General features: G+C 37.2%; 1 protein-coding gene across 1 annotated transcript; it reads left to right on the forward strand.

Moving 5' to 3' along the window:
* Positions 1–3,716: 3,716 nt before the first annotated feature.
* Positions 3,717–24,720, forward strand: LOC149029695 (alpha/beta-Hydrolases superfamily protein). Its single transcript, XM_089142020.1, has 8 exons — positions 3,717–4,078; positions 4,379–4,504; positions 6,435–6,533; positions 14,066–14,208; positions 18,128–18,236; positions 22,388–22,495; positions 23,667–23,807; positions 23,899–24,720. The coding sequence occupies exons 1-8, from the start codon at positions 4,007–4,009 to the stop codon at positions 24,250–24,252; spliced, it is 1,152 nt and encodes a 383-aa protein (XP_088998146.1). The 5' UTR covers positions 3,717–4,006; the 3' UTR covers positions 24,253–24,720.
* Positions 24,721–25,826: the final 1,106 nt, after the last annotated feature.

Consider the following 25,826-nt stretch of genomic DNA (forward strand, 5'->3'; position numbering starts at 1 on the left):
TCATGTAACGAAACATGCCCTAACCCAGTTCAGCTCTAATTAATATATAATCTTAATTAATATATAATCTTATGATTACTTGGATTTAAATTATACTCCCATTCAAAGTTATCATTCAACTGGATCAAGCTACTGTGTCATGCTCTGATTCTTATTATAAAAGTAGGAGACAACTTTTCTGTATTTCTGGCATGGCCTAATACATTAAATCAGGAAAATAATGGATAAACCAAGGGGTGGTCTAGTGGTCTCAAGCTTACTTTTATGTGGTTTGAGCTCTTGTGCCTCGGGTTCATCCTCCTTTGTTTCTTGCATTTGGACAATTGTGTGTTCTAGACCTATTGATAGAGGATAATTTAAAAATTATATAATCATGGCTTAATTGAATTTTTTGAGTATACTATTCTGTAAATTTAAGATATATTTTCTGAACTCATTAACAATTTGATAGGGTTATCCAATGTTTTTTCTTTTCACTCATTATTTTGGGTTCAACTTCAATGGTACTGTACTACCAATAGTAATATCAACGTACCTCCGATCTCGATTGTTGGCCAGGTGCTGCGTATTATTTAATGCATAGCATTCAAGGCTGTCCACGTTATTTGGGTGTTTCTGAAAAGTTTCTAATTTATTATTCTTTTGAAAGAGAAAACCCTAATCTAAAAGGCTCACACAGTTCCCGAAACCCTCATTATAATACAAAAGGAAAATACCATTCCATCGCATTTATTGATAATTAAGGACAACTGTCTTTCCCATAAAGGACAACTGTCCAATATTATTTTGGTTTTTTAAGTTTGTAGTTAGTTGTATGTTTTTTTCTTCCAAGTGTTTTAGAAAATGAAAATGATAGGCATTTACTATGAGTAAAGGGTGCTGCCAATTTTGGTGGGTGCAGTTGATCATGGTGCTGTTGGAGAAAAGAATGCGATTGATCCTATTTACAAAGCAAAATAAAAGAGTGAAAATTATTATTTTGTCCAAAAAGAAAAATTCACTAATTTTTCATACTTTTTGGACATTTTTATCCCATTTTGGTATAATCAATTTTAGGGATAACAATGTCCAAATGAATGAAAAACCATTATTTTAGTTAGTTTTGTAAAGACAAACTCAATTTTAGCTAGTTATGCTAAGTGAAACACTGAGTGGTAATTTTTGTAAAGAGAAACCCCAAAAGTAACTAATCACGTAGTTTTTCCTAAAACAATCTAGAATGTCACATGGTTGCAAACTGTCCAATGTAATGGTAATATCTGGTCGGGCTGAGTTGGGCTATCAAATCAAACATTCAAAAACTTCATCGTGGTTACCACACAGATAGCTAGTCCTAGGAGTGGGTTGAGCTTCAGTATTGTATAATTTCTATGGTCCAGGTCAATTTTGTTTTGATTTTTTTTTTTAAAGTTTTGAGCAAATTGCACTGGCACCCCAAAATGAAATCAAATCACTGACACTCCCACTTTATGTTTAAAAAGCACATAAACCACAAAATTGAATATTTGTCTAATTTGTCACTGAAAATTTTTCAGACACTATGTATTATAAGGATATTTTTTGAAAATAAACAGTAATTTAACTGTTTTCAATGATAAATTTGACAAATATATTCAATAAAAATTATATTTTGGGGTCTATGTGCTTTCTAAACATAAAGTGGAGTGTCAGTACTTTAAGGCCTCCATTTTGAGGTACCAGTGAGATTTGCTCTAAAGATTTTGAACGATACCATTGAAACTCAAAAAAATAAATAAATAAAAACAAAAGGGACCACGGCTTTATATCTGGACTATAGGCAGTTCAATATTGCGTATTAATTGTCCAGTACTAAAGCCAAACACCCTTGAAGAGCATCTACCATGAAAAAAGTACACTTTTTTTTTTTTTTTTGAAAAAGGTACACGTTTTCGAAATGGTTATTGGCATAAAGAAATCAATACGATATTGGATTTAGAATCTTTGGAGATTCACAAGATCAAATGTTTGTTGCTTAATATTCCTCAAAAAGTGAATGGTATATTTTGATTTTATTTTTCCCTATTTGCATGGATATGGTATTGGCTTAGTACAAGTATTTTTTTAATTTTGTAACGAGTAATTTTATATATATTGTATTATTAAGGGTGAGGGCTATTATAAATGGATGTCCTATCAGAGAGTCAAATCTGGACCTCTTCACTAAGATGTGTTAGTCACTACCAATTGAGTCAACACTTAGTGATGGCTAAGTTGGGAAATTTTCAGTGTCGCCCCCAAAATTAATGCCATCCTCCAAATTACCCATTATATCAGGCAACCCCCTATAACTAACACTATTAGTCTTAGTTTTTATCTATTCATTTTCAATAATACCCCCACATTTGTTGTAGAATATAAATCATATAAAAGATGCAAGAATTCAAGAATAAGAAAGGTTGCAAACATAAAAGAAAGATAAAGACAAGTCACAAAAAAAAAAACAAATATGGTTTTTTGTTTAAGGGTATTTTGCCTTTTTAAAAAGTTTAACTTGCTTATGTCTGCTCTTAAGTGTGATTATAACCACAATGAGTCTCTTTGATATATTTACCTTTATTGGGGGTTTGACTGATAAATTGGGTAAATTAGGGTAGCATTAATTTTAGAGGGTAACTCAAGGAGTGGTGTTGGAGCTTTGGAGGCCAGGGCGGAGCCAGGATTGAACATTGGGGGGCTGAATATACCTGGGCCAGGACCCACCATGGGTCCCATCTCATAAAATTTTATTATATTTTGATGTGTGGGACCTACATTAAAAATTTAGGTAAATTCAGCTGAAATTCTAAGCAATATTTGAATTTCCATTAATAAGAATGAAATTTTAAGAAAAAGTTTAAGGATTAAAAAAAAAAATCAATGATTATGATTACATTTGATAAAATCAATGGCTGAATTCTAACGAGATTCAAATTGCTACTAGTAGAATCAAATTTTAGGAGAAAGAAATAACAACTAAATAAAAAAAAATTATATTTTATGAAATGAATATTAGAAAAATCGTGAATGTGAGAGAGAGAGGAATAATTTGAAAAAGAGAGAGTGAATATTGATAACTATGGAGAAGATTTAGGAAAATTCCAATATCTGCTAATTACTCCAATATTTTGTGAGATATGTGAGAAAAAGAGAGAAGAAATAGGAATAAAATAGGAGATTGATGAGAGAGAATAAATATGAATGAAAATATGAGAGAGAATATAGGGAGAAATTTATGGATCGTGAGTTAATTTTTGAATTAAAATTTAACCCTTTATTCTTTAAAACTAGGGGTTTAATGATAACCATTTAATTATAATTAAGAATGACATTTGTACTCATCATCTATATCTTAAATTTTTATTTTTAATTTTTGGAGGGGGCCAAATAGTGGTATTTCACACATAAAGTGAGAAAATTAAGAAAATATGTAGGCATCTTTAAATTTTCAAAAATCCAGGGGCCATGGCCCCCTTCTGTCCCCACATGGCTCCGCTACTGCCGCCGCCATTATTAATTATAAAAACTCACATGAAACTGTAGTTGAGGTGCACGTAAGCTAGTCCGGATGAATCTTAGAAAACAAAATCCCGGTTTAGTATCAGTATCGGCCGTTGCAAAACTATTATGGGAGATGCGATGTGGATATTTCATAAGATATTTAAATCGAGCCCAAGAAAATATTTAAACAGCCCAAGCCCTAAAATGGAGCATGCTAATTATTGTAACCTACGTTCCTAACTACCAGTATACCAGGGAAACCCTTATTTTAATAGGTTTTCTATTTCATGATCAATAATTCGTTGGTGTCTGATTCAGTTTTGACAAGCTGGTGAAGAACAATTCGTACAGGAGAGAAGAAGAGAGGAGGGGCCACGCGGGCCTCGTCTTCGCTTCCAATGGATTAATTTACAAATTATAATTGAAAACCGCCGAAATCTGAATTCGGGTTTGAGATCTGAAATCGATTAAACCACTTTTTTCTGATGGGCAAATTTGATCAGCAACAATGAAGGGCGTCTTTTCGGCGCCTGGTGATTACATTCACTTCAAGTCCAAAGTACCCCTCCACAAGATCACAGTACGTTTGATCCTTCTTCAGAATCTCTCTGCAATTATCTGTTCTTTGATTCTCTCCTTTTTTTTCTTCAAATGGGATTACTTTCACGTTTCAAGTCGTTTAGTTGACTATCTGTTTATATCTAATTCAATCTGATACTGTCCCTGATTTTGGTATCTTAAGTCGGTTTTCAGCTCGTCAGTTGATTGAGTTATTGAATTGTGGGTTTTTGGTGAGAAAAAAATGATTTCTTGCTTCGTTGTTGGAATACAGTTCTGATGCTTAATAAATCTGTTGTCCACAAATTATTTTTTGTTGTAGATTGGATCAAAACAGTGGCGGTATTATGATTTTGGGCCAAAAGTGGTACCTCCGGTTATCTGTATCCCTGGGACAGCGGGAACTGCAGATGTCTACTACAAGCAGATAATGTTATTGTCCATGAAGGTAGTGAATCTGATGATGTAACTTTGTCGAAATTCAGTTACATGCTGTTGATACCCCCTTTCAGTACACTTCAAGAATCTGAGAATGAGTTACCAAGACAATGTTTTGTGTTTAAGAACCCATCTGAATACTTGAAACAACTTGTCTAAGTAGTTCAACATACTGATTCAAATGACAGGAGAGGATCTCATGGTTGTTTTGGGCACCACATAGTTTGCGTTTCTTTTGTAGGGAGCTTCTCATTCTCTTAAAGAAGCCCTTTTGTTTATAACATAATTCTGATATACTAGCTGCATATTTAGCAGTCCCATGTGATTCACTGTGGTAGTTGTATTTATTTCCAAGAATACTATGTCATCTTAAATGAATACAAACTGATATGGAGTCAGCTGTCACATAGTTGAAGTATGCATTGCAACTTCTGTGCATTGATAAGGTTACTCCATATTGACCTGGTGGTCATGGGGCTTGAATTGGAGAGTAGACTCTCCACAAAGCAGGGAGAAACTGCCAAAGCAAACACAACTAGGCAACTCAGGTGATATTAGTTGTCATGGCACTTAAGTACCAAGGGGTTCACCTCAGGCAAAACCTTGGCAATTATGGTGTTGGAAGCCACTTGCACTAGGTATGCCCTTCTATTCCTCGAAAGCGTGCATTGGTTTACCTTTTTAACCGAGAGAGGTGCATCTGCCTTGGTTATTTTACTCTCTGGGGACTGCAAGGATTGAGATAAATAAATTGTACTTTCCGAGGAAATTTATTTAAGTGCTCTAAGAAGGTAAGGTTGACTAAAAGTAATATTATCTTTAACCTCTTAGAAGTGTGGAGATTATTGAAGCTGAACGGACAAATGATATCCAAGATATCAGATAGAGGTGAGGAAAACTAAATCAGAACTCTGTCAGTGAGTTTACTTAGGTGTAGATTTGTTGGATTTGTGACAAAGGAAGGATGTTAAGGAAATAAGATTTGCAGTCAACTGATGGTCTTTCATATAGTTTGTAGTGCCATTAATGTTTGTTCAGATTAGTGAGAAGGCACAGAATGTTTACTGTTTGGTTGATTTTAGTACTTAAATGTTACATAAATAATGCTGTTAGTCTTATCGGAGTAGTTGATAAAGTGCATGTGTTTTGTGAGGGTACAGCTAAACTATTTGTATTGTCTTTAAAATTTGTTTCAGCAGAGTTATCACATATTATGATTTGTTGAACCGTATTGCATAAATTCTGTAGCGAAGCTTTATCTTTCCTATTTACTTATCTATTGGGGGCCATTACTTGGTGTGACTTTAAAAGCTTGAGCTGCCACCGTGAAGATGGGGCATGCATTTGAGAGCCACCACGTCATGCACTAATCATCAGACTAGGACCATCCCTGGTGCAGCCTCTTGGGAAGTGGAAAAAATGGGACTCATTCCGAACATCCCAATTATCTACTCCTGTTCTATTCTTCCTGACCATTTTATCATTGGTACACGAAGAAAGCCAAGACAGTGCCATGTTGGGGTGGAACTGCTATTGGTATTGCTACCATGTCAGAGTCTTGTTGGTGGGGCGGGTGTTGATGTCAAATTTGCAACAGGTGTGTGACTAAGAAAAATGCTCCTATCTGAAGTGTCCAGATAACAGAGCTTTTGGATTGCTGGGCACTGTGGACGGTGGCTCTCCAAACATAGTCCTTTGGTTGTCATTTAGACTGTTTCCCTGGCCTTTTTCCTTATTTAGAAAAGTTCAGTAGAAAATATAATTAGTTACCAGGGAGAACAGAGCTAAAAAGCGAGGCAGGTCCTCAGGTGTATTTCTCATTGTTCTGCATACTATTTTTTGAAAAACTGTCACTAAATTGCACCATTTTTTGGTGGTCTCTGGCCTGTCATGCACCTTTTTCCCTAATTTATTAACGAGGTGCCGTACATTTGTTTCAGGGTTATCGTGTGATTTCTATTGATATACCTCGCATATGGAATCACAACGAGTGGGTTCTAGCATTTGAAAAGTTTTTGGATGCTATTGATGTTCACCATGTAAGTAGCAATTTCCTTTTTATGTTTTCTTCTTGTACTGGTTCTTGTTATTCAGAATTGATTATTATTCATACAGTTTGAATATATGGTTATAGTTTTTAAGCTTTTTCTGGTTTAAATTAAAATAGGTTCTTTGTGGCATCACTATGCATGCTGAACTATAATGATACGCTGGTATTTGCCATGTGGTAGTACATGTTTTTGTCCACATGATAGAGGACCAGATAGATAAGCATCTCGTCGGTACAACATATACTTTCAAAGCAGTTTCTGAAGTCAAATGACCATTTTGGGTCTCTTTTTTGTTTCAGGAAAAATTTAACCTTGGTTAACCAGGTTTGGTACCAAATCCTGGAGCTATACTTGTATATGTTGTCTCTTGTTAATTCTGGTTGTTTTTGAACTATTGCATTTTCCTCCAAGACATGGTAAAAGTATCACCCGGTTACATGAGAAATTTTGGTCAAAACATTTGATTTTTCCCCCTGAAGTTTTAAACTTCAGTTTCGATCCTCATATGAACTCAAAATGATCTGGATTCTTGCATACTACCTACTTCAAACATAATAACACAATGGAACTTCTAGTTTACCAAAAAAACCATTGAAAAGATAACATTCAAGTATATAGTATTTATAAGAAGAGCTAAGAATATTACCAAGTACAAGTCTACTCTATTCCATGTCTCCCTCTTCCCTCTACACCCCATACAAATGACAATACACATCCCATGATGTTTGCTCCAGATAATTGACAAATGCAACTCTGTATGTGGCCTCATCCACATGTCTAAGATGTTTAGATGGTGGGAATTTGGGAATCTCTGGATAAGGAACTGGATCAACGGCAGATGGAAGGGCTGGTGGTGGTTGTGGTATAGAGTGGAAGTCTGCTCAACAAACGAAGAAACACCCTAGTCGTCGGTAGAGGTAGGGACACCATAAGCTCTATACTGATAGTAACGTTCCAATGGCTGACTTCAATAGATGATAGTGGGAGTGACACCATAAGCTCCATAACCATAAGGCTTCACTAGTGGTTGACTCTAAGTCTGATAGCTAGGAAGGTCACCATAAGGTCCATAACGATAAGCTCTATAAGTCGACTAAGTAGAACCAACACTCTCCAAAGCAGTATCATATGAGGACTCTGTGGGCATATGCCATTCAGATCCTCTAGAGGTGGAGTCTCTGGAATCATCTATTCTCATCGATCTCATAAATCCCACCAAGCTAACCGCATCATACGGATGGTAAGACCCATATGATGGTGTGTCCTCCGTGCCATATCCGTGATGTCTCCCCTTCCCCTTCCTTAAATATGTTAATGAAACATTTTTGCCTCGAGAGGTAGCTCCACTATAGTCTGAATCCTGTGTCACATGGGTGAATTGACTCTCGCCTATGAATCTCGATGGTTATCCTCCCCCTCCTTGACTCTCACGTACTGTTGGTGCTGGTGCCAGTGGTGGTGGTTTGTCCTTGAGGGTGTCAATTGCGTACTAAAACCGTTTAACCGTACCGAACCACGCCATCTAAAACCGCACCATACCTTTCAAAATTCGGTACGGTTCCGATTTTTGGTACTCATACTGTCGGTATGTACCTAAACCGTACCGAATCGGTACCGTACCAAATTAAAAAATATAAATGTAATTTTAAAATTAAAACACTTTGCCTTTACTCTATCCCTAATTCCCTATTTCAGTTTTTTATTTCGTCCTTCACTCCTCTTCTTACATTTACTTGCTTTGTCTCTGTTAATATTAGATTTTATCGATTGTTTGATCGCAATTTCATTAAGATCTTAATGAGTTAATGACAAAAGTGGCATGGGTTCATTCGTACTAAATTGTACCGCACTAGTTACCTTGTTTAAACTATTTTCCCGCACTGATTTAATAACGAAACCATACCGAACCGTTTTTGCAAATACTGAAACCAAACCGTACCGTGTAAATTCGGTATGGTACGGTTTTGGTTTTAGGTATTCAAAATTGGTATAGTACCGAATTACCGAAACCATACCGATTGACACCCTTATCTGTCCCTAAGATCAGCTAAATCTTGATCATAAAGTCCAACACCCTCCTCATCGCCTCCATCACCATCATCATCATTGTAATCATCCTCGTCGTTGTCGGGGGATGTCTAATTCGCATCATCCTTAGTGTCGATCAGACAATCAAATCCTCACTTTGGGTGGATGCACTAGGGTGTGGCACTAAGGGATGGGTGGGCACTCTCTACTGGGATGATCTCCCTCCTCATCCATTAAGGGCTCTCCACTGTCCCTAATCCAATCAACTACTGGGTTATCATCATCATCCATCTCAAATATGTTGGCCAACTCGATATTGTTCTCTCTCTATCCAGCTCTTGTCTAATATGATCCTCCCTCAGTCTCATATTATAGTGTAGATAGACAAGGTCCTCTATAGGCTTCACACTTAATCGGTTACGCCTCTTTGAGTGGATGAGGCTGAAGGTGCTCCAATTTCGCTCACAACTAGTGGTAGAACATGTTTGGGAGAACACTTTGCATGCAATCGTACTCAAATGGGGTGAGTCACATCCAAATTACAACCCCCATTTAGCTGCAACAAACATAAACTCCAAGTCATTTCAATATTTAAGTAACAACTTAAAGCTATAATATAACTAATTAAATATATAACGAATTAACTAACCCCCAGAGGCGGGTTCCCGTCCTGAAATAACCATGGGATGATCAAAGCTCCTAGTGGCATCCCTAAATGCCTTCATTTATCTAATATATAAAGAAGAAGGGAAAAAAAAAAAAAAAAAAAAAAACAATAAGTTAATACTTAATAACATAGTATAAAACTATGAATTGTGAACATCAAATCACAATCTCACGTCCATTAGGATGATTGTCGGTTTGGATGGATCCAGTTCCAACCTCTCCACTATAGTTTGGACGGCATCTATCAAATCTTACCTCATCCCAAGATTGTTATTGTAATGGCACTTAGGATTTAGATAGTATGTTGTGTAAGAAAAAGCAAAAATAAGAGAGAATAATCAATACTTAATAGTGTGATAATATAATGAAAATTAAATTGATTCATAGATTTAACTACTCACCAGCCTTATGTAGTGGATGCTGCAACATAAACTCCCATCTAACTTGGATGATGTCGAGGATTTTCTTGTTGCTTGTGGGTAAACTTGAACAACTTGTTGTTTCATCCTATCTACGGTAGCCCATATGTGTGGTAGAGTAGGTATTCTCTGCTGATCTACCATCCTCAACATATGCATCATAGGCTCAGGCATCTTCACCACTGTCCTCATATTATTTCATAAATTTTGATTTTATATGGTCAACTATGCTCTCCTTCCTCCTATGGATGAAGAGCCTCCCAGTTAAACCATTGTTCTGATGTAAACATGCTCTTAAGGCCAGTTGTCCTACTCTTAAAGCTCTGCAGTGCTATCCAATTGGTAGCAAATCTAGTTATGTATGTCCTCACTGAGTCACCCTGAGACTTGTCCCTCATCATCTTTAATGTATAGGTGTGGTTATAGATGAAGGTGTTAATTTGTCGGGCTTACTCCACGGTCTTCTTCACAAGCTTGACCTTTCTCATGTCCTTTAGCATTAAGTCAATGCAGTGAGCAGCACATTAAGTACAAAAGAGCCTATAGTTGTCTAGCAAGGCATCAATATAAAGCCATAAAGCCATAAAGTGTATATGTAATATGTATTTAAAAATTAAAATTATTACTAGAAGTAGAAACATGTTTTGATACTTGGAGTTTTACATCATCTTCAACCCAACTTTCTTGTTGTTGGAGCCATTATCAGTCACGATTTGGATCACATTCTCCACTCTAACCTCCTTCACTAGTTGCTTCAATAATTTGTAAATGTATTTTGTATCCTTCTTCTCACTGGACACATCTACTGACTTGAGGAACACTGTCCTCTTGTCACAATTCAATATGAAATTGATGATGGACTATCTAGTAGGACCAGTCCAACCATCAGCCACCATTGTCATTCCATAATAAGCTCACATGGGCTTTAATCCATTAATGTACTCATTTTAATCCTCTTTATATTTAGGCAAATAGACATTATATATCTCATGTGGGTTGGCCCCTATACACCACTCCCAACCTTGCCTATCTCCACAATCATATCCTTTGGTAGGGCCCTTGGGCTATATGTGCTGAAATACTATGGTACATAGCCCACTTGGAGAAAGCCATCCCCACTTTCTCCTGCACACTCCCTCACAAGTGCTTCAACTTTCTCTGCTTTTGCTCAAGCCTCCTAAATAGGGCCGGATCATTACAAAGAATCTCAAGATCCAGATATGTAGGATGTGCTGATGAAGCTCGACCCCTTGTTGGGGCCCGTGGGATAGGAATCTCTTCCCTCACACTCTGACTCCTCCTCATAGGGACTTGGGAGCTGCGTGTGCCTCCCATACTTATTGGCTCTCTAAAGGACCCAAAACCCATAGCCCTCTGCTGCCTTCTCATGTCATCAATCTTAGCCTACTCCTTACTCATCATCATTGCCCTCATCATCTATGCGAACTCTGGGTCAGGGTCACATCCATACTCTCCTAGCTCCTTTTGATCAAAATCCTGCTCTCTTGGCTCTTAAAGGTCATTAAGGCATGCATCCTCGAACTCCTCCCTCTTTGTTCTCTTATTTTTCCTCTTTTGCTTTCCCTCAACCAAGTAAGAGGTCATTTTGCCTTCTTGACCTCTGCGGGCACCCTTTGGCATCCTACTATATCCCCACTTCCCCTAGCTAGATGCACCTTCAATCTAGTGGCGCCACCTCCTCATATCTTTTTTTTGGAATAATTGCACTCACTCTTCTTTTTATTGGTTGTCAATGGCCTCCCGGGTTGCTAGGCTATGTTTGACAACTTTCAAAGTGAGTGCCTAATATAAAAAATTCATACTAAGAATCTTAAAAAGCATTACAATAAGCTCAAAAAATCACATACATGCTACTATTAATAATCTCCTATTTTAAAAGATATAACAAATTAATTAGTATTTTTTAATATTTAAATAATTTTTGAAAATATTTTAATATTTTTCAAACAATTAAAATTAATAATTAGTAACAAAAAAAAATCCAATTCAACACCATCACAGCATAGATGAAGTGATGGTGTCTCACATTCATCAATTTCAAACTCATACACGAGTGTATGCATGTGTATTTTAGGAATATACATTTTTTTTTTTTGGTTCGAGGAATATGCATATTTTGGAAAAGGGTTTTTAAATACAGAAAAATAAAAAAATAGTAGCAATATGAAAAAATTAATTTTAACTTCATAATCATAAATCAACACCCTAGACTAAAAATATTTTAATTTGAAAGCAATCTAAGTTGATTTGAGCCATAAACAAATTTAACCAAAAAAAAAAAAGCCATAAACAAAACAAAAAAAGAAAAGAATGGAGACCTTTGTTAACTCACCTTTTATTCTCAAAAACCCAACAATGAATGGAGGAGCAAGAGTTGAGAAGGAATGTAAAGGAGTTGCTAAAATGAGGTGAAATCGGGGTAGAATGCAAGAGAAATTAAAAAAATTAATTTTAAAAGAGGGTCAAAATTTTGAGCAGCGGAACAGATCGAAACTTGCAGAACCTGCAAAATAATGCAGGTTCCACTCGAAACAGAGAGGTTTTATAACCTGCTATATATCGTTTCGGTTGAAACATTTAGTTCTGACAGAATTTTTGTAACTTCGTTTTGATTTGAAAAAATGCTTCGACAATTTTGAGCAAAATTTATTCCATGCTTGGTGCAACGTGAGATTGCTCCATTGTGACTAAACGATCAGTTTAGAGTCTGGGAAAAACCTCTCTGCGAAAGGAGGTTGATGACCCCTCCGACCCTGCAATGGCTGAATCCTTGTGCATTCGGTTCACCTGTATTGAACTTGAAGAAAAATGCATAATGTGTATCTCCATATGCTGTCCCACCATCTATGTTCTATTTTATTGTTAATGATGATGTTAAGAATATCATGCATAACAAATATAAATGCCATGAAACACATAGATGTGTCATTTATGATTTTTCTGAGTACAAAATATCTTTTTGAACCATATAGGTATTGTGAATGAACGGCATGTTTGAAATGTATGTTGTTTCATGCTTGGTTTGTTCCCATATAACATTCTTGTTAATTTGTATTAAACAACTGTTGAATGTAGCTAACACCTACAGACTGCAAATGGCAAGCGACAAGCAGCCTATTGCTGACCATCTGTTCTGGTCTAGGCCTTTTGCTCTATCTTTCTCTGGAAGGGTTTCTTTTTTCGTATTCTCCCCCTTCCCTGCCATTCTGGTTTCTTTTGTTTGTGTCCAGGGAGTTCTCCCTCTTTTTTTTTAAATGCTTATCTTGGGGGCTTTCTTTTGCTTTTGATCTCACATTTATTTCAATTGAGTTGATACTGCTTATATCTTCTCACTAATTTGGTATTTCCTATTTGGAGTACGTAATCTTCTAGTTTTTATGACTTACTTTCCTTTTCTTATTATTATTTTTATATTTGGGAAGGTTGTGTTTAGCTTTCGACACCTGTAGTGTGTAATGATGTTAAATTTAGTCACCTAGACTTTTACTTGTGGTGTGTATGTCACATCCCAAATATTCTTTATTCATAAGTTTTCACGTGGAATTTAATCTTGTTATTTTCGCTTTTCTGGGACAATGTTTTCATTGCTTAATAGAATTTCATCCTGGTGCATAATTAGATATCAAGCACTTTAGTGACACTGACAGCAGACCTCAGAAGGCTTGCTAATATGTATTGCATTTTGTTGGTTAGTAAGTTGTGTGTTTGAGCATTTCTATCAATCTTGTAAATTTTTATTCTTATAGCAGTAGCTGAGAAAAGGTTGAATATGGGTAGAGGGTCTGTTGGATCTCAAAAGGTCATGGTTTATGCCTGTACCCTAGTTTTGTTCCATCGACCTGGGGGATTTTGACTAGCTCAGTTGCTTATTGTTGAATTTAACAAATACTAGTAATCTATCTTGAAGCAATTCCATCTGGAAAGAGAGTTTCTAATTGATTGCTTAAAATTGTTTCTTAATCAAAATTCAAATAATTGTTTTAGGATCTCTGCTGTAACACAGGCTCTAACTTCCAAAATTTTGAACGCTGCAGTCCATGGTGTGTTTAGCCTGTCAAACACATGGCTAGTTCCATGGTGTTTTTATTTTTATTTATTTTTATATGTGAAACACACACACACACACACACACACACTCTTTCAAGCTACGTGTCATTTTCCTGATGCTCATATGTGCTATTTGAAATAATATCTTTAAGCTGGAACCAGAATGGGATCTCTTTTCTGGAGGTCAGGAAATTAGGCTTTGCAGCTGGTGTTTATACAGAGTTAGGAGTAATACAATGCTCTATGTTGTACTGAGTTGCATGGTTGTGTTCGTTCACCATTTCATTACTTCCCCAACCATTAAAGTTCTTAGGTGAGCTCACTATTCTTATTTAACAGGTACATCTTTATGGAACATCACTGGGAGGTTTCCTGGCTCAACTATTTGCTCAGCACCGTCCAAGACGTGTTAAATCATTGATAGTCTCAAACTCATTTTTGGAGACACGCAGTTTTTCTGCTGCCATGCCATGGGCTCCTGTGTATTTTCCTTGTACCTATTCTCATGCACAGCATCATATACATTTAGTTCTCACTGCAAGCATGGAATCTACAATTCGCCAATTATTTGTCCCGTCACATCTCATGAGTAGAATTGCGAAATTCTATGGCATTTATCATTCTAAATGAAGATCTTGCATTTTGAACATGCTTAGTCTTAATGCTTGGGAAGAAGTTGTAACAGTAGCCAAAACCCTCTTATAGCTGATGTCAAGATGTGTTAGGTAGAGCCTCTCCAGAACTTTGGGGAAAAACATAGATTAAAGCCTTCTTTGTTGTTATTTCTATCCTACTTTCAAGTGAATGAGAAAGTTGCCAAAGAAGTTGTCTTTCAGTTGACTAAGCCAAGGCTGCTTGATGTAGAGTTAAGGTCTATTCAAGGAAAATAAAGGCCAAAGAGCAGCCCATGCTTAAGTGTCTTTTCAGACCCTGAGATACCTTGCTTAAGTCTTCTAATTCTAGGCTCATATGTTATAAGATAATTTAAGCCCATTAAACCATTAAGGCGAGCTAGTGGGGAGCCAGGATAGGGAAAAAATTTTAGAAGATATTGAGGGCCCATTAGTTGTGACAGCCAGGGATCCTTGACCACACAATAAGGGATTTGGGTATTCTTCAGTGCAGTAATAGATCCTTTAGTGAAGCAGCAGCAACCAAGGGTACTCAATCACTAGAATGGTGCATGTTCAAGCCAAATCATATGCTCTTCTCCCTCCTATCTTCTCATCGTCTATGTTCCTTCTACTGATTCTTAGTTTTGTAGCAAGCATATGTCTTTGCTTGCTATGGCTTTCCTTGAGGTATAATTTACTTTCCTTTTGAATCTTTTTTTCTTTTCTATCATATTTCTCAACCATCAAAGTGTAAGGCAGGTTTCCAGCTTAGAACCATCCAATAGTTGCCATGGCGTCTATGCGAGCAATGCATCCAAAGTGGGGAGATATCAAGGCGACAAGGCATTGCCTAGGCAATAAGATGGCACCTGGATGCCTAGGAACCACCAAAGCACATGGACATCACCTAGGTGCTGCCTTGACAACCGTGGGACCATCTCATGGTTTCTGGTTCTGTTACTCTCTATTCTGTTTTGTGTTGTAATTTTTACCAACATCAATTCCTATTATTTTGTTGTTTCCCATACCCCCCCCGCCCCTCTTTTATTCCCTACCATTCCAATGCCAGTTATTACAGTTTTTAGTCATGCTTTATCATGACAAGTTGATGAAAATTTTTAGATTTGAGAAGAAACCCATTTGAAAGTTGAAAAAGCTGCCAACTATTTTTATTGGATTCAACTGAGGGATATTTGCTTATTTAAGAAAAGTTTCTCAGGTAAATGTACTTCAGATATTTGGTATAAATAAGTTTCAGTCAACCATGTTCAACTCCGAACTCTCAGGTCCATCAAGTTTCTATATGGATAGGTGAATTTCTATGGGTGGTTCCGGTCAAAACTTGTGAAATTTAGTAAACATGCTGAAACCACTACAAGATGGTATCACATTGAGGTTTCATCTCTGAGATTTAGAATCATCGATGTTGCTACAGTCCTACAAGCTGCTTTGCAATTAAGAGTTCAGGTAGTGAATGTGCAATCAGCTACCTAGTTGTTTTTCTCTTTGATTTCTCTTATTTACTATGTATTTCTATTTAACGGAGATCCTAGTTAGTTATGGCAGTGAAGGAGCCCTTTGCCATGCAGAAGGGTTCTTCAATGAAGCAAGAACTCCTATGGGGAAGTGGCTGCTAGCCTCCCATGATTGTGATAGAGATATCTGAGCTTCTTCAATGGAGTAAAAACTCCTTTGGTGCAGTAGCAGCAAAGCAACACGGTGAATTCTTGGAATGGTGGATGGTTAAGTCACAGTGTATTCTTCTCTCTCCCATCCACCATGTATTCTTCTCTCTCCCATCCACCTTTTTTTCAAGTGTGGGTAGGGGGTTTTTTTTTTTTTTTTTTTTTTGGCTTCTTCTACCAACTTCTGTCAGTTTTCCAGAAATTTATCTCTCCTTCATGGTCTTCCTCTGGGGATTTTCTCACTTACTCTTTTTATTTAATGTTCTTTCCTGTTCTATGTTTAGCATATCTATCATTCATTGAAGTCTTCTGCAAGTTGCAAATATAGAATCATCACAACAGTATTTGTGTCTGTTACTCTCTTTTATGTTTTGGGTTGTAGTCTGACCACCATTTACTCCTAGGTTGTTTTATTTCTCATCCCGTATTTTCCTCCATTATCTAATGCTAGTTTCACTGTTTTAAACACTTACTTGCAGGTAATCATCATTAGTTCTTTTCACTGTTTTACACACTGATTTGGAGGTTTTCATCATTAGTCTTTTTTTCCTGTGTAGTAACTAATTCTGGCTGGAGGGACTCAAGCTATCATTCTAGCCAATCCAGCCTTGGATTGACCACATGTTCTGATATTGTTTGCTTCCCTGTTCGTCCTACTTTTCGACCAGAGTTTGAGGGTAATTTGACTCATAGATTGGAATTAGCAGTGTTCTTGTGAGCTGTGTCTTACTACTTACTAGATACTGTTAATGTGGAATTCCTAGTTTTCTGTCATACATTGTTACAGCAGATCCAACCATGGATCAGCTTGTCATGGGAGGGATTGAATAGCATAGTTAGGGGCCTCCCATCTGACTGTTGGATTCTGACATAAAAAGTTGTTTACTTGGATTGCTGTATTTCAGTCCTGTGATTATTGTAACCTCGTGATCTAGATTTGTTTTTTCCCCTTCGTATGAAATCAATTCCTTTTTCTGCATTTAGTTTACAAAGGGGTCATGCTATGGGGACACCTGCTTTGGTCATCATTCAAAAATCACACCTAGCATTAAAACTCTTCCACATGGCAGCTTCAATGGCAAAGGCTTTAAAATCCAAGATCATTAGGAGGATGCATGAACATACATGGAGAAGACCAGGGTGTGCCACTACATTGGTGGATGAGTTGTTGAATTTGACGCTGAAATTGATAAGTGCCTTGACCTTTCTATCAAACAGTTGGAAATGCCAGCATTATTATGAAATTACGGGCATCTTCTATTAGGTGTGCTTTGGAATATCAACCACCAAGGTGGCATGGTTCAAGATCTTGATCTTGAGTCCATCTTTCCAACTCAAAAGAGAGAGTTGGCTCAAGATCTCTGCAAGATCTTCCTGGAATTTTTTTCCCTGAATGCAAGGCTCCAACTCGAGGGTTGTTGGGGGTCAATTGGAGTTAAAACTTGCAGTTCAGCCTATTTCAGTTCTTCTGAGTTCTGAGCACACTGGTGACCACAGATTTATGCAAAAAAAAAAAAAAGTGTGTGAATGTGGACCCCAAGTGGGAAATGACTACGCTGAAGTGAAATCTAAAAATAGCCTGTTTTACACATCATAGACTCATACATCAATGCTCAAAGTTCAAAATTCAAGCAAGTTCAATACATTACACATGTTTAGAGTTCAAATTACAAAGTTCAAATGATAATCCAATCATCAAAGTTACAAACTCGAGTCTCGAGTACTGAGACTGGAGTTCCTATGTGCTAAACAAATTGTCTTGTCTCGCTAAATGGAAAAGAGAGGAATCTCACGATAGCTTGATGAGATCTTGAGAATTATCCTGCCATGCTAGATGGTCCATAGTTAGTTTCTCCCCTCTTGAGGGTCTTGATGACATTGAATATATGCTCTATTTGAACTGGAATAAACCAAATATTCATCCTGGGATTACTTCCATTTTTCTTCAACTCTGGTGTCCTAGAACTTTCCCTCTGAATAATTTCAATAGAAGATTTATGCATCTGCTGCTGAAGAATTATAAAGAATAGACTCCCCATATTCTTTTTCTCTCTCTTCAACAGTACATAATCTTTCTAATTTCTATTTTATCTTCTTTGCAGTGTTCGCTGGACACCTTCTTTTTTGCTGAAGCGATATGTTTTGTTAGGAATTCAGGATGGTCCGCATGAACCATTTATTGCAGACTCTGTTGATTTTGTTGTTAACCAGGTAATGTCTACATTCTATTCAAGTCTAGTCTGCCAGTTAGTTATTTATTGTTCATAATCCTCAGCTACTTCATGAAACAAATTTCTACTCATCTTATACTTACAATGTAATTATGTGACTCGGTGGTACTGTTATCTCTAAATGTATTATACAACTGTAGCAGTTGTATCAAAACTATGATCCTTTATGGAGGCTTAGATATAAGCATGGGAAGACCACATGGTATTTGTGGTGGTTGTCCATTGGGCTGAAATTGAGTCTTTGGTAATATTATATGTTGGGCCATTTATTTCCTTGTGTCATTGCAATGGGCCCAATATACAGAGCCATAAGTGGAGGGTGAAGTTAGTACACTGAGTTAGTAAAGTGTTTTGAGTTTGATTGCATCAATAGAATTTAAGAGTTCTATATAGAGTCTATTTACTAAAGCCAGGGGTTGGGCTGTTTGTTGCATGTTTTGGGGCTCTGTATGGGCCTAAAGCTTGAGTACCATGGTGGTACACGAATTTAAGTTTTTTACATAAGTAATTCTACAAGTTGTTCTCCTATATGAACGTGGCTAAGAGAAATGAGTCCTTGTTGCAGCTTCTCTTGAACCAAGTGACTATCTACTTTGTTGTGCTTAGTTCTTTCACTAAATATATGCCTTTAAGCAGAATAGCAGCTTCATTATCACACCACAGTTGCATGGGAGAATCATGTATAAATCCAAGCTCAATCAACAGTCGTTTCACCCACATCAGCTCACATGTAAAATGTGCCATGGCTCAATACTCTGAATCTGTGCTTGATCAAACCACAATTGTCCGTTTCTTGCTTTTTGATGACACAAAATCCCTCAAATAAATGTGCAATACTCTGTCCTTAAACTTTTATTGATGCTGCCCAGCAGCAACTAGAAAACCCTCAATTGATCCATGGTCGTGATCTAAGTAAAGTAGGCCTCATATAGGAGCCGTCTTGTAGCATCCCAAGATGCCTATAGCAACGTCCGTATAATATGTCCCATGAGCAGACAGAAATTGACTCACAACATTAATTAGGATCCAAATACTTCTTAGGATCACTAAGAACATCACCACCGTCAGTCCTAAGCTGTAACTTAGGATTCATAGGATTATCTAGAGGTTTGGATCTTCATAATCCCATCTCTGAGAGAAGATTGATTACATACTTCCTTTGTAGAAACAAAATTTCTTTACTTGACAAAGCGATTTCCACAACCAAGAAATGTTTCAATCTTTTCTGACATCTATAGCCTGAAATTTTTGTTGTAACTGCATCTTCAACTTCTCAATACTTGTGGAGTCATCTTATGTAATGACAATATGATGCACATATACAAAATAACAAACATTTTTCCTTTATCAGAATGTTGAAAAAATATAGAACGATTAAAAATACATTGTATCAATCCAAATTCCAAAAGAACTTCATGAAACTAAACAAACAAACCTCGAGGTGACATTTAAGCCTATATATAGACTTCTTGAGTCTAAATGCCACCGCATACTCCCTTAAGCAATAAAGAGGTGGTCCGTATAAACCTCATCATGGAGATCCCCATGCAACAAAACATTTCTAGCATCCAATTCTAAACTAGGGCCAATGATGAGTAATTGACGTGAAACCAATCTATGAACAAAAATAAGCTTAGCCTCGAGAGAGTAACCAACACTGCATGCTTGAGTATAGCCCTTCTTGACAAGGCAAGCCTTCAAGCAAGCGAAAGATCCATCAGGATTCACCTTCACCCAAAAAACACCAACCAATAACTAATTCATTTGAGGGTAACAGAACAAGATCCAATCTTTGATTGCACCTGAATTAATGATCTAAGGACATGAAGAAGTCAAAAGCCATGCAATGGCATTGCCTGTATATAAGTTAGATGACTCGGAGATTTAGAAACCTGAAACCAATTAAAGTGTGCATGAACCTCATCAAAAGGCGAAGTCTACCACTAGACTTTGAAGATGATGTAATAGTAGAATCAGTGATCGCAGTAATATTAGCAAATTGTTGCTATGGTAGTTTGTGATGAAGTTTCCTTAAAAAGTTTGATTTATCCAGACCAAACACACTGGTAATAATTCTTTGCCGATCCTGAGGAATTTGAGCCGACTAGAATACCAACAATAGGGGTTTTACCTGATTTGGGGACTGGTAGAATGAGCCCCATGGCCGTTATTAACACCAGCACCTGTCCCAGTACTAGATCCATTATTTGGTGTAAAGAGACCAAAACTGAAGTATCCACCATGGTGGAATCATGAGAAGTCTCACAAGATACTCATAGAACGCGTGAAAAAGTATGTGAGCTATAATATCACCTTCAGTTTCTGGGAACAATAAAACCAAACTCCTTTCTAGATTGACCCCAAAGTTCCATGACTTGCGAGTTGCTCTCACTAGTTGCATCTGTTGCACCTCAAAAGTGATAATGAAGAGGAGAATCCTGCTTCTCATATATCTTATAACCAATGAAGTACTGGGTCAAGGGACAACCCTTCTGATCAGCTATACGAAACTCCTAAAGACAGTTCATAGATATGAGACAAGTTTTCTGTCCCTAGTTTAGAACATTCATATAATTCCAATACTCATTGACTATAGCAATGTGAGTCACCAAATCAACTATTGATTTTTCATGGAGATTAACAACTGTCTGAAAATATTTGCATCGACGATTTGCCACGATTCATCAATGATAGTTAAGACTTGGTCAAGTGATCATGTTGGTCACAGCCAATCAACTCCAACCTAAAAGGTTTCTTGCATTGTTGAGAGTTGGTCATTCCTTCTAACTTCATCGAGTAATGTGACTGAATAATGAATATACAACCTTAGAAATGAGAGGCTTGAGTGGTTCATATATTTCAAAAAACACAAAATGGAATGAAGTTGCAATTATGTATCAAAGATTCAAAAAATAGCCAAAACCGTGAAAAAAGTTGATCTCAACACCAAAATCTTATAAATTCGATTTAAAACCCCTTGAAAGGTTGATGCTTGATCTCAAGACCTTGAAGCAAGCTTGATTTCGAATTTCTAACTCCATCAGAATCAATCACCAACAAAAATCAGTCTAAAACCCTGATAAAGAATCAATTTGAAGTCCCTAGTAGGAAAAATCAATCCAAAACCTTAACAATTCTGTTCTCCATTTATGCCCCCAAAAATTTATAAACTTGATTTCCGGGCACTTTCTACCAAAGAAAAAAAATATAGGTATATATATATATATATCTAAGCACTTGAATGCATTCTTCACTTTTCAAATCAGTCCCTGCCAACAAAGGAGACCTAGTTTCTAATCTTGAGTTATGAGCCAGTCTCAAAATAATCCCAAGATTACGGTATATGGTGCTGCACCCTTTTTCGAGCAAAAACTGAAGAATCTCTGAAAACTCAGTCAGGAATTAATCAATGAATGATGATTGAAATCTTGAAGGGTAGGAGACAAGATTCTAGTAAAGTTGTAGCAGTCCCTAGAGATCTTACTCTAATACCATCTCAGTAATAAAAGAGTAAAGAAGAAGATAAGAATCGATGTGTTTGTGTAACCTCAGGGGTTTACCTTCAGCAGACTCAGGAGGCCCCCGGGAGATAAGAACAGAAGCAAATAAAATATAATACCTTAACTAATGTGAGCAATGAGAATTGATGTGTTTGTGTAACCTTGGGAGTCTTCCCTTCACTCGATATGTGTGATGACTTAAGAGACCCACTGGGGATATAAGAAAGAAGCAAAATAGAATACCTAAACTATCCTTAGCTACAACTAAGACAATGAATAGTCTCTGCTAACATTGGAAATCCAACTGTCAGATTAGAATCATACTCTACATATATATTTCCCTGATAAATATTCCACTCAACCAGCGTTTCATTGTTTTAACCTTTCTCATAATTTGGTTGTGCTCTTTTAATGTGATCCTGTTGCAATCTAATTTTACACTGGATTTTTTGTTGACAGCTCTTGTTCAAAAATTACTATTATTTGTCTTTATTGTATGCTTATGCACTAGCCATTTACCTTCTCTTTAGTATTTGAGATCCTGCCTTCTTTGGCTGAAAAATCAAGTTGTATCCTTGTTTATTTGCCAAGCCCATTTATTTTCTTTTTCTGCTTTTGAATATCTTAACAGGTTGAGACACTATCAAGAGAAGACCTAGCTTCAAGATTATCTTTGACGGCAGATGTTGCATCAGTTGGACCTTTGTTGCTTTCAGATTCATTTATCACTATAATGGATGTATGTGACCTGAAACCCATTGTGATATTTTTTGCAGTTCAGTTAATCACATCTCTTTGGAGAACAATTGAATATGTTTTGTAAGAAATTGAAAGTTTAAATCACACAACAGATAATTTCTGACATTCATATATGATGGAACTTTACCAAGTAACCATAAGAGAAGATTGTGTATGCTCTTGTTCTTACACATACCATTTTTTAGATGTCTTGGAAATCACACTTTAAAGGCTGACTACAAGAACTCAAAACTTGTAGTTGCTTCCTAGCATATAAGATGAACAAAACTTGCTTCTATATTTGTCTGCATTAATCCATGCCTACATGGATAATGCCTCAAAACATGCCTACAACTATGAGTCGATGATAGTCCTTCCAGATCTTGATATCAGCAAAACATCTAGACTAATGTTGCTAGACTGTTTTGTGTCATCCAGTATCATTTCAATGTATGAATCACTGGATGGCAATTGAGTTCAAATCTTGAGTGTTGTTCAGTTGATTCCATTTTCATCTCCTTTGAGCAGGAAAAATTGGCAAGCCATTGTGGTGGAAATCGACTAATTTGATCTTTACCATGACGAAGTTCATAATCTGTTATAGTTTCTCTTCCCACAGTAATTCATGGACTTTCCACGAGCAGGAGAGGTTGGATTTGTATCAATTATTCCAGGATACTAACCGAATTGTGAAATGATCAGTGATCCACAACAAATTAGATAGATATTCTTTTGCTTCATTGACTATGAAATTTTAGTTGGATTTTCTTCACAGTAAAAGTTATTTTTGGTGAAATCCCTTGGTTCTTTTATATTGTTTACCAAGTGTCAAAGTGCAAATAAGATGTTATAAGTGTCGAATTGCGAATAAGATGCTACTTCGTGGTTAATTTTTTTTAGAGAAAAGGTTTTCATGCATGGTTATTTCTTGTGCACAGACAGTGACAAAAGACACAGGGGGTTTTGTCATTTTGACCCCTCTGTCTCCATCTGATCTCCTGTACACGATGGTGCACAAATTCTTTTGACTTTCTTCCGATAATTCAATTTCTTTATAATTTCCTTTCTTTTTATTTTGGATCTCTTTCCCTTGGTGGTTCTTTTGGAAGCATTTTAAAATGCGAAGGAGCCCATCTATAGTTTCAATCATACATGTTTGTTGGCCATTGTAGACGAATGACTACTGTGCAACACCTCAACAACTGAAAGAACAACTGGGCGAAAAGTACCCTGGGGCGAGGCGAGCATACCTTAAGAGTGGAGGTGATTTCCCATTTCTTTCCCGCCCAGATGAAGTTAATCTACATCTTCAGGTATTGAGGATAATGCTTCAACTATTTGGCCTTCTTGTTCATATTTGACACTAGCTTCTGTATTTCTCAACTGGCAAATGGAATGTTGCAGCTGCATCTGCGGAGGGTAGGAGTTGAAGCTAAGCCAGAATTGGTTCCAGGCACTCCGAAGGATGGCAGAGGTGATAATGCTAGCATGAATTTTCGAAGAGAAAATGTGGATTACATGCTTAGGGATGCTGACATTGAGAGTCCTAGCAAGAATGATGCAAGTGAAGATGTGGTGGATGACCCACCTAGCAAGAGCGATGAAGGTGAAGATGTGGATCACCCAGCTGAGGATGCTGAGGGAAGTACTTTGGACAGTACTGCAGAAGATCATTTACTTCCAATTTCATCTGGTGAAAATTCTCAAGATCTGCATGACCAGATCCTTGATGACAAAACTTTGAGTCCTGAATCATAGATGTTTAACACTTCTTAATTGCTTCCTTAGAGTTGTGGAAGAAGAACCATATTGTCTCATTGAAACCATTCTCTAGCTTCCTTGTTCTTTTTCATTTCTTTCATTTCAATGTGGTGGGGACATTGTACATTAGCTGGGAAATTTGTAGGAAGTTCAAGCAATGTGTGTAATATATGACTTGCGCATCTCAGTTTTCACTTGTGTTTATATACAGTAAACTGTTGCCTCTTTTCAAGAGATTCTTGTACAATTCAATCTGAGTGTCAATGTCAAGCTCCAGAATTGATTAGGATTGCACGTATATGTTCCTTCAAAAATACCATTAATGGCAAACACCATGTTCACATACATTTCCCACTAACATGTAGAAAAGATTCCCTGTGTCATAAACTTTAATGACTTATTATAGGAGTATTCTGCTGGTGAAGATATTTACCACGCCTCTTGAAGCCCAAGTTAGCCAAAAATTCCAGGAACGCCATTAGATGTATGGATTTAGCCTTTACCAAAGAAAATGTAGAATGTCGAGTCAGTTGCAAGATTTTCGAAAAATGGGAAACTAGCTTTAAGGGCCAGTCTGTGGTAATTGGTCTAGAGATTAGACCAAGCACATCCTGATTGTTGCAAGTTGGGATCCTCTATTGGTGGAGAATTATGCTCCCTACGTATTTTTTATACCACGTATTATCGTCACGATCATTCTGGCCCAGAAAGAAAAACCATGGACCGGTCCTGGAACGGCTAATGGGCCCAAGCCAGCTCATCATATCCAGCAGGACAGGGATAGTCTAGGTGGCACAAGGCCCACGTGTTCAGATCCAATCCTTGCATGGGAATACAATATATCAAGGATATTACGTGACTAAAGATCTCATCGAACCTTGGGACGACAACATCTCTGTTCCTTTCAGAAGGCTCCGGCACACCACAAAACAGGGGTCTGGCACCTTGATTAGACATCCCTAGTGGTAGAGGAGGCCACCCGGACAGCGTCTGGGGGCTGTAATAGTTAGAAACCATCACCGTCTTCCAATACGACAGGCAGGCCATCTCTGGAGGTATGAATCTAATATATACCCAGTCAGAAGGAGGAAGGGGGTGCTCAACACTTTCCAGCTTCCATTTCTTTTGTTTTTCCAACCCTTAAGAGCATGATCTTCAACGTCTCTTGGGGCTTTTGGCTCCTCAATGGAGTCTCTCATTTATTGGCCTGAACTAACTCAATCGTTGGAGGTGGCTTCCCGTCCTCAGAGGCGGCCCAATCTCACCTTGTTTTGGTCTCAGGAGCAAGGGTTGGATCAAGAGCGAACTATGGAGCTAAGATGATATTTCTTGCACCAACACCACGTATTTACGAAGGAGATTAATCTTTGATCCACCTTGTTAGTGTTCACTAGAGATATACCACCCTCCTAAATGTTTGGTGGAAGTATGATGGGAGCACAATCATAGACACTCGATTGTTGCACCATATTGTATTTGTTGAACAATGAAGAAAACAAGCCTTATTAAACCCTTGAAGAAGACCAACAATCTCAACCTTGATCAAACCTGGTCGCCCTCCTCTTTTCCAT

This window comes from Hakea prostrata, chromosome 1, assembly GCF_041222555.1.
Source record: "Hakea prostrata isolate BN-2017 chromosome 1, UWA_Hpros_2, whole genome shotgun sequence".
Taxonomy (NCBI): domain Eukaryota; kingdom Viridiplantae; phylum Streptophyta; class Magnoliopsida; order Proteales; family Proteaceae; genus Hakea; species Hakea prostrata.

Excerpts from the sequence above, each read along its gene's own strand:
- LOC149029695 (XM_089142020.1), top strand. The coding sequence starts at position 4,007 with ATGAAGGGCGTCTTTTCGGCGCCTGGTGATTACATTCACTTCAAGTCC. Across the intron at positions 4,079-4,378 it reads TACCCCTCCACAAGATCACA|ATTGGATCAAAACAGTGGCG; the intron begins GTACGTTTGATC and ends TTTTTGTTGTAG. Across the intron at positions 6,534-14,065 it reads ATGCTATTGATGTTCACCAT|GTACATCTTTATGGAACATC; the intron begins GTAAGTAGCAAT and ends CTTATTTAACAG.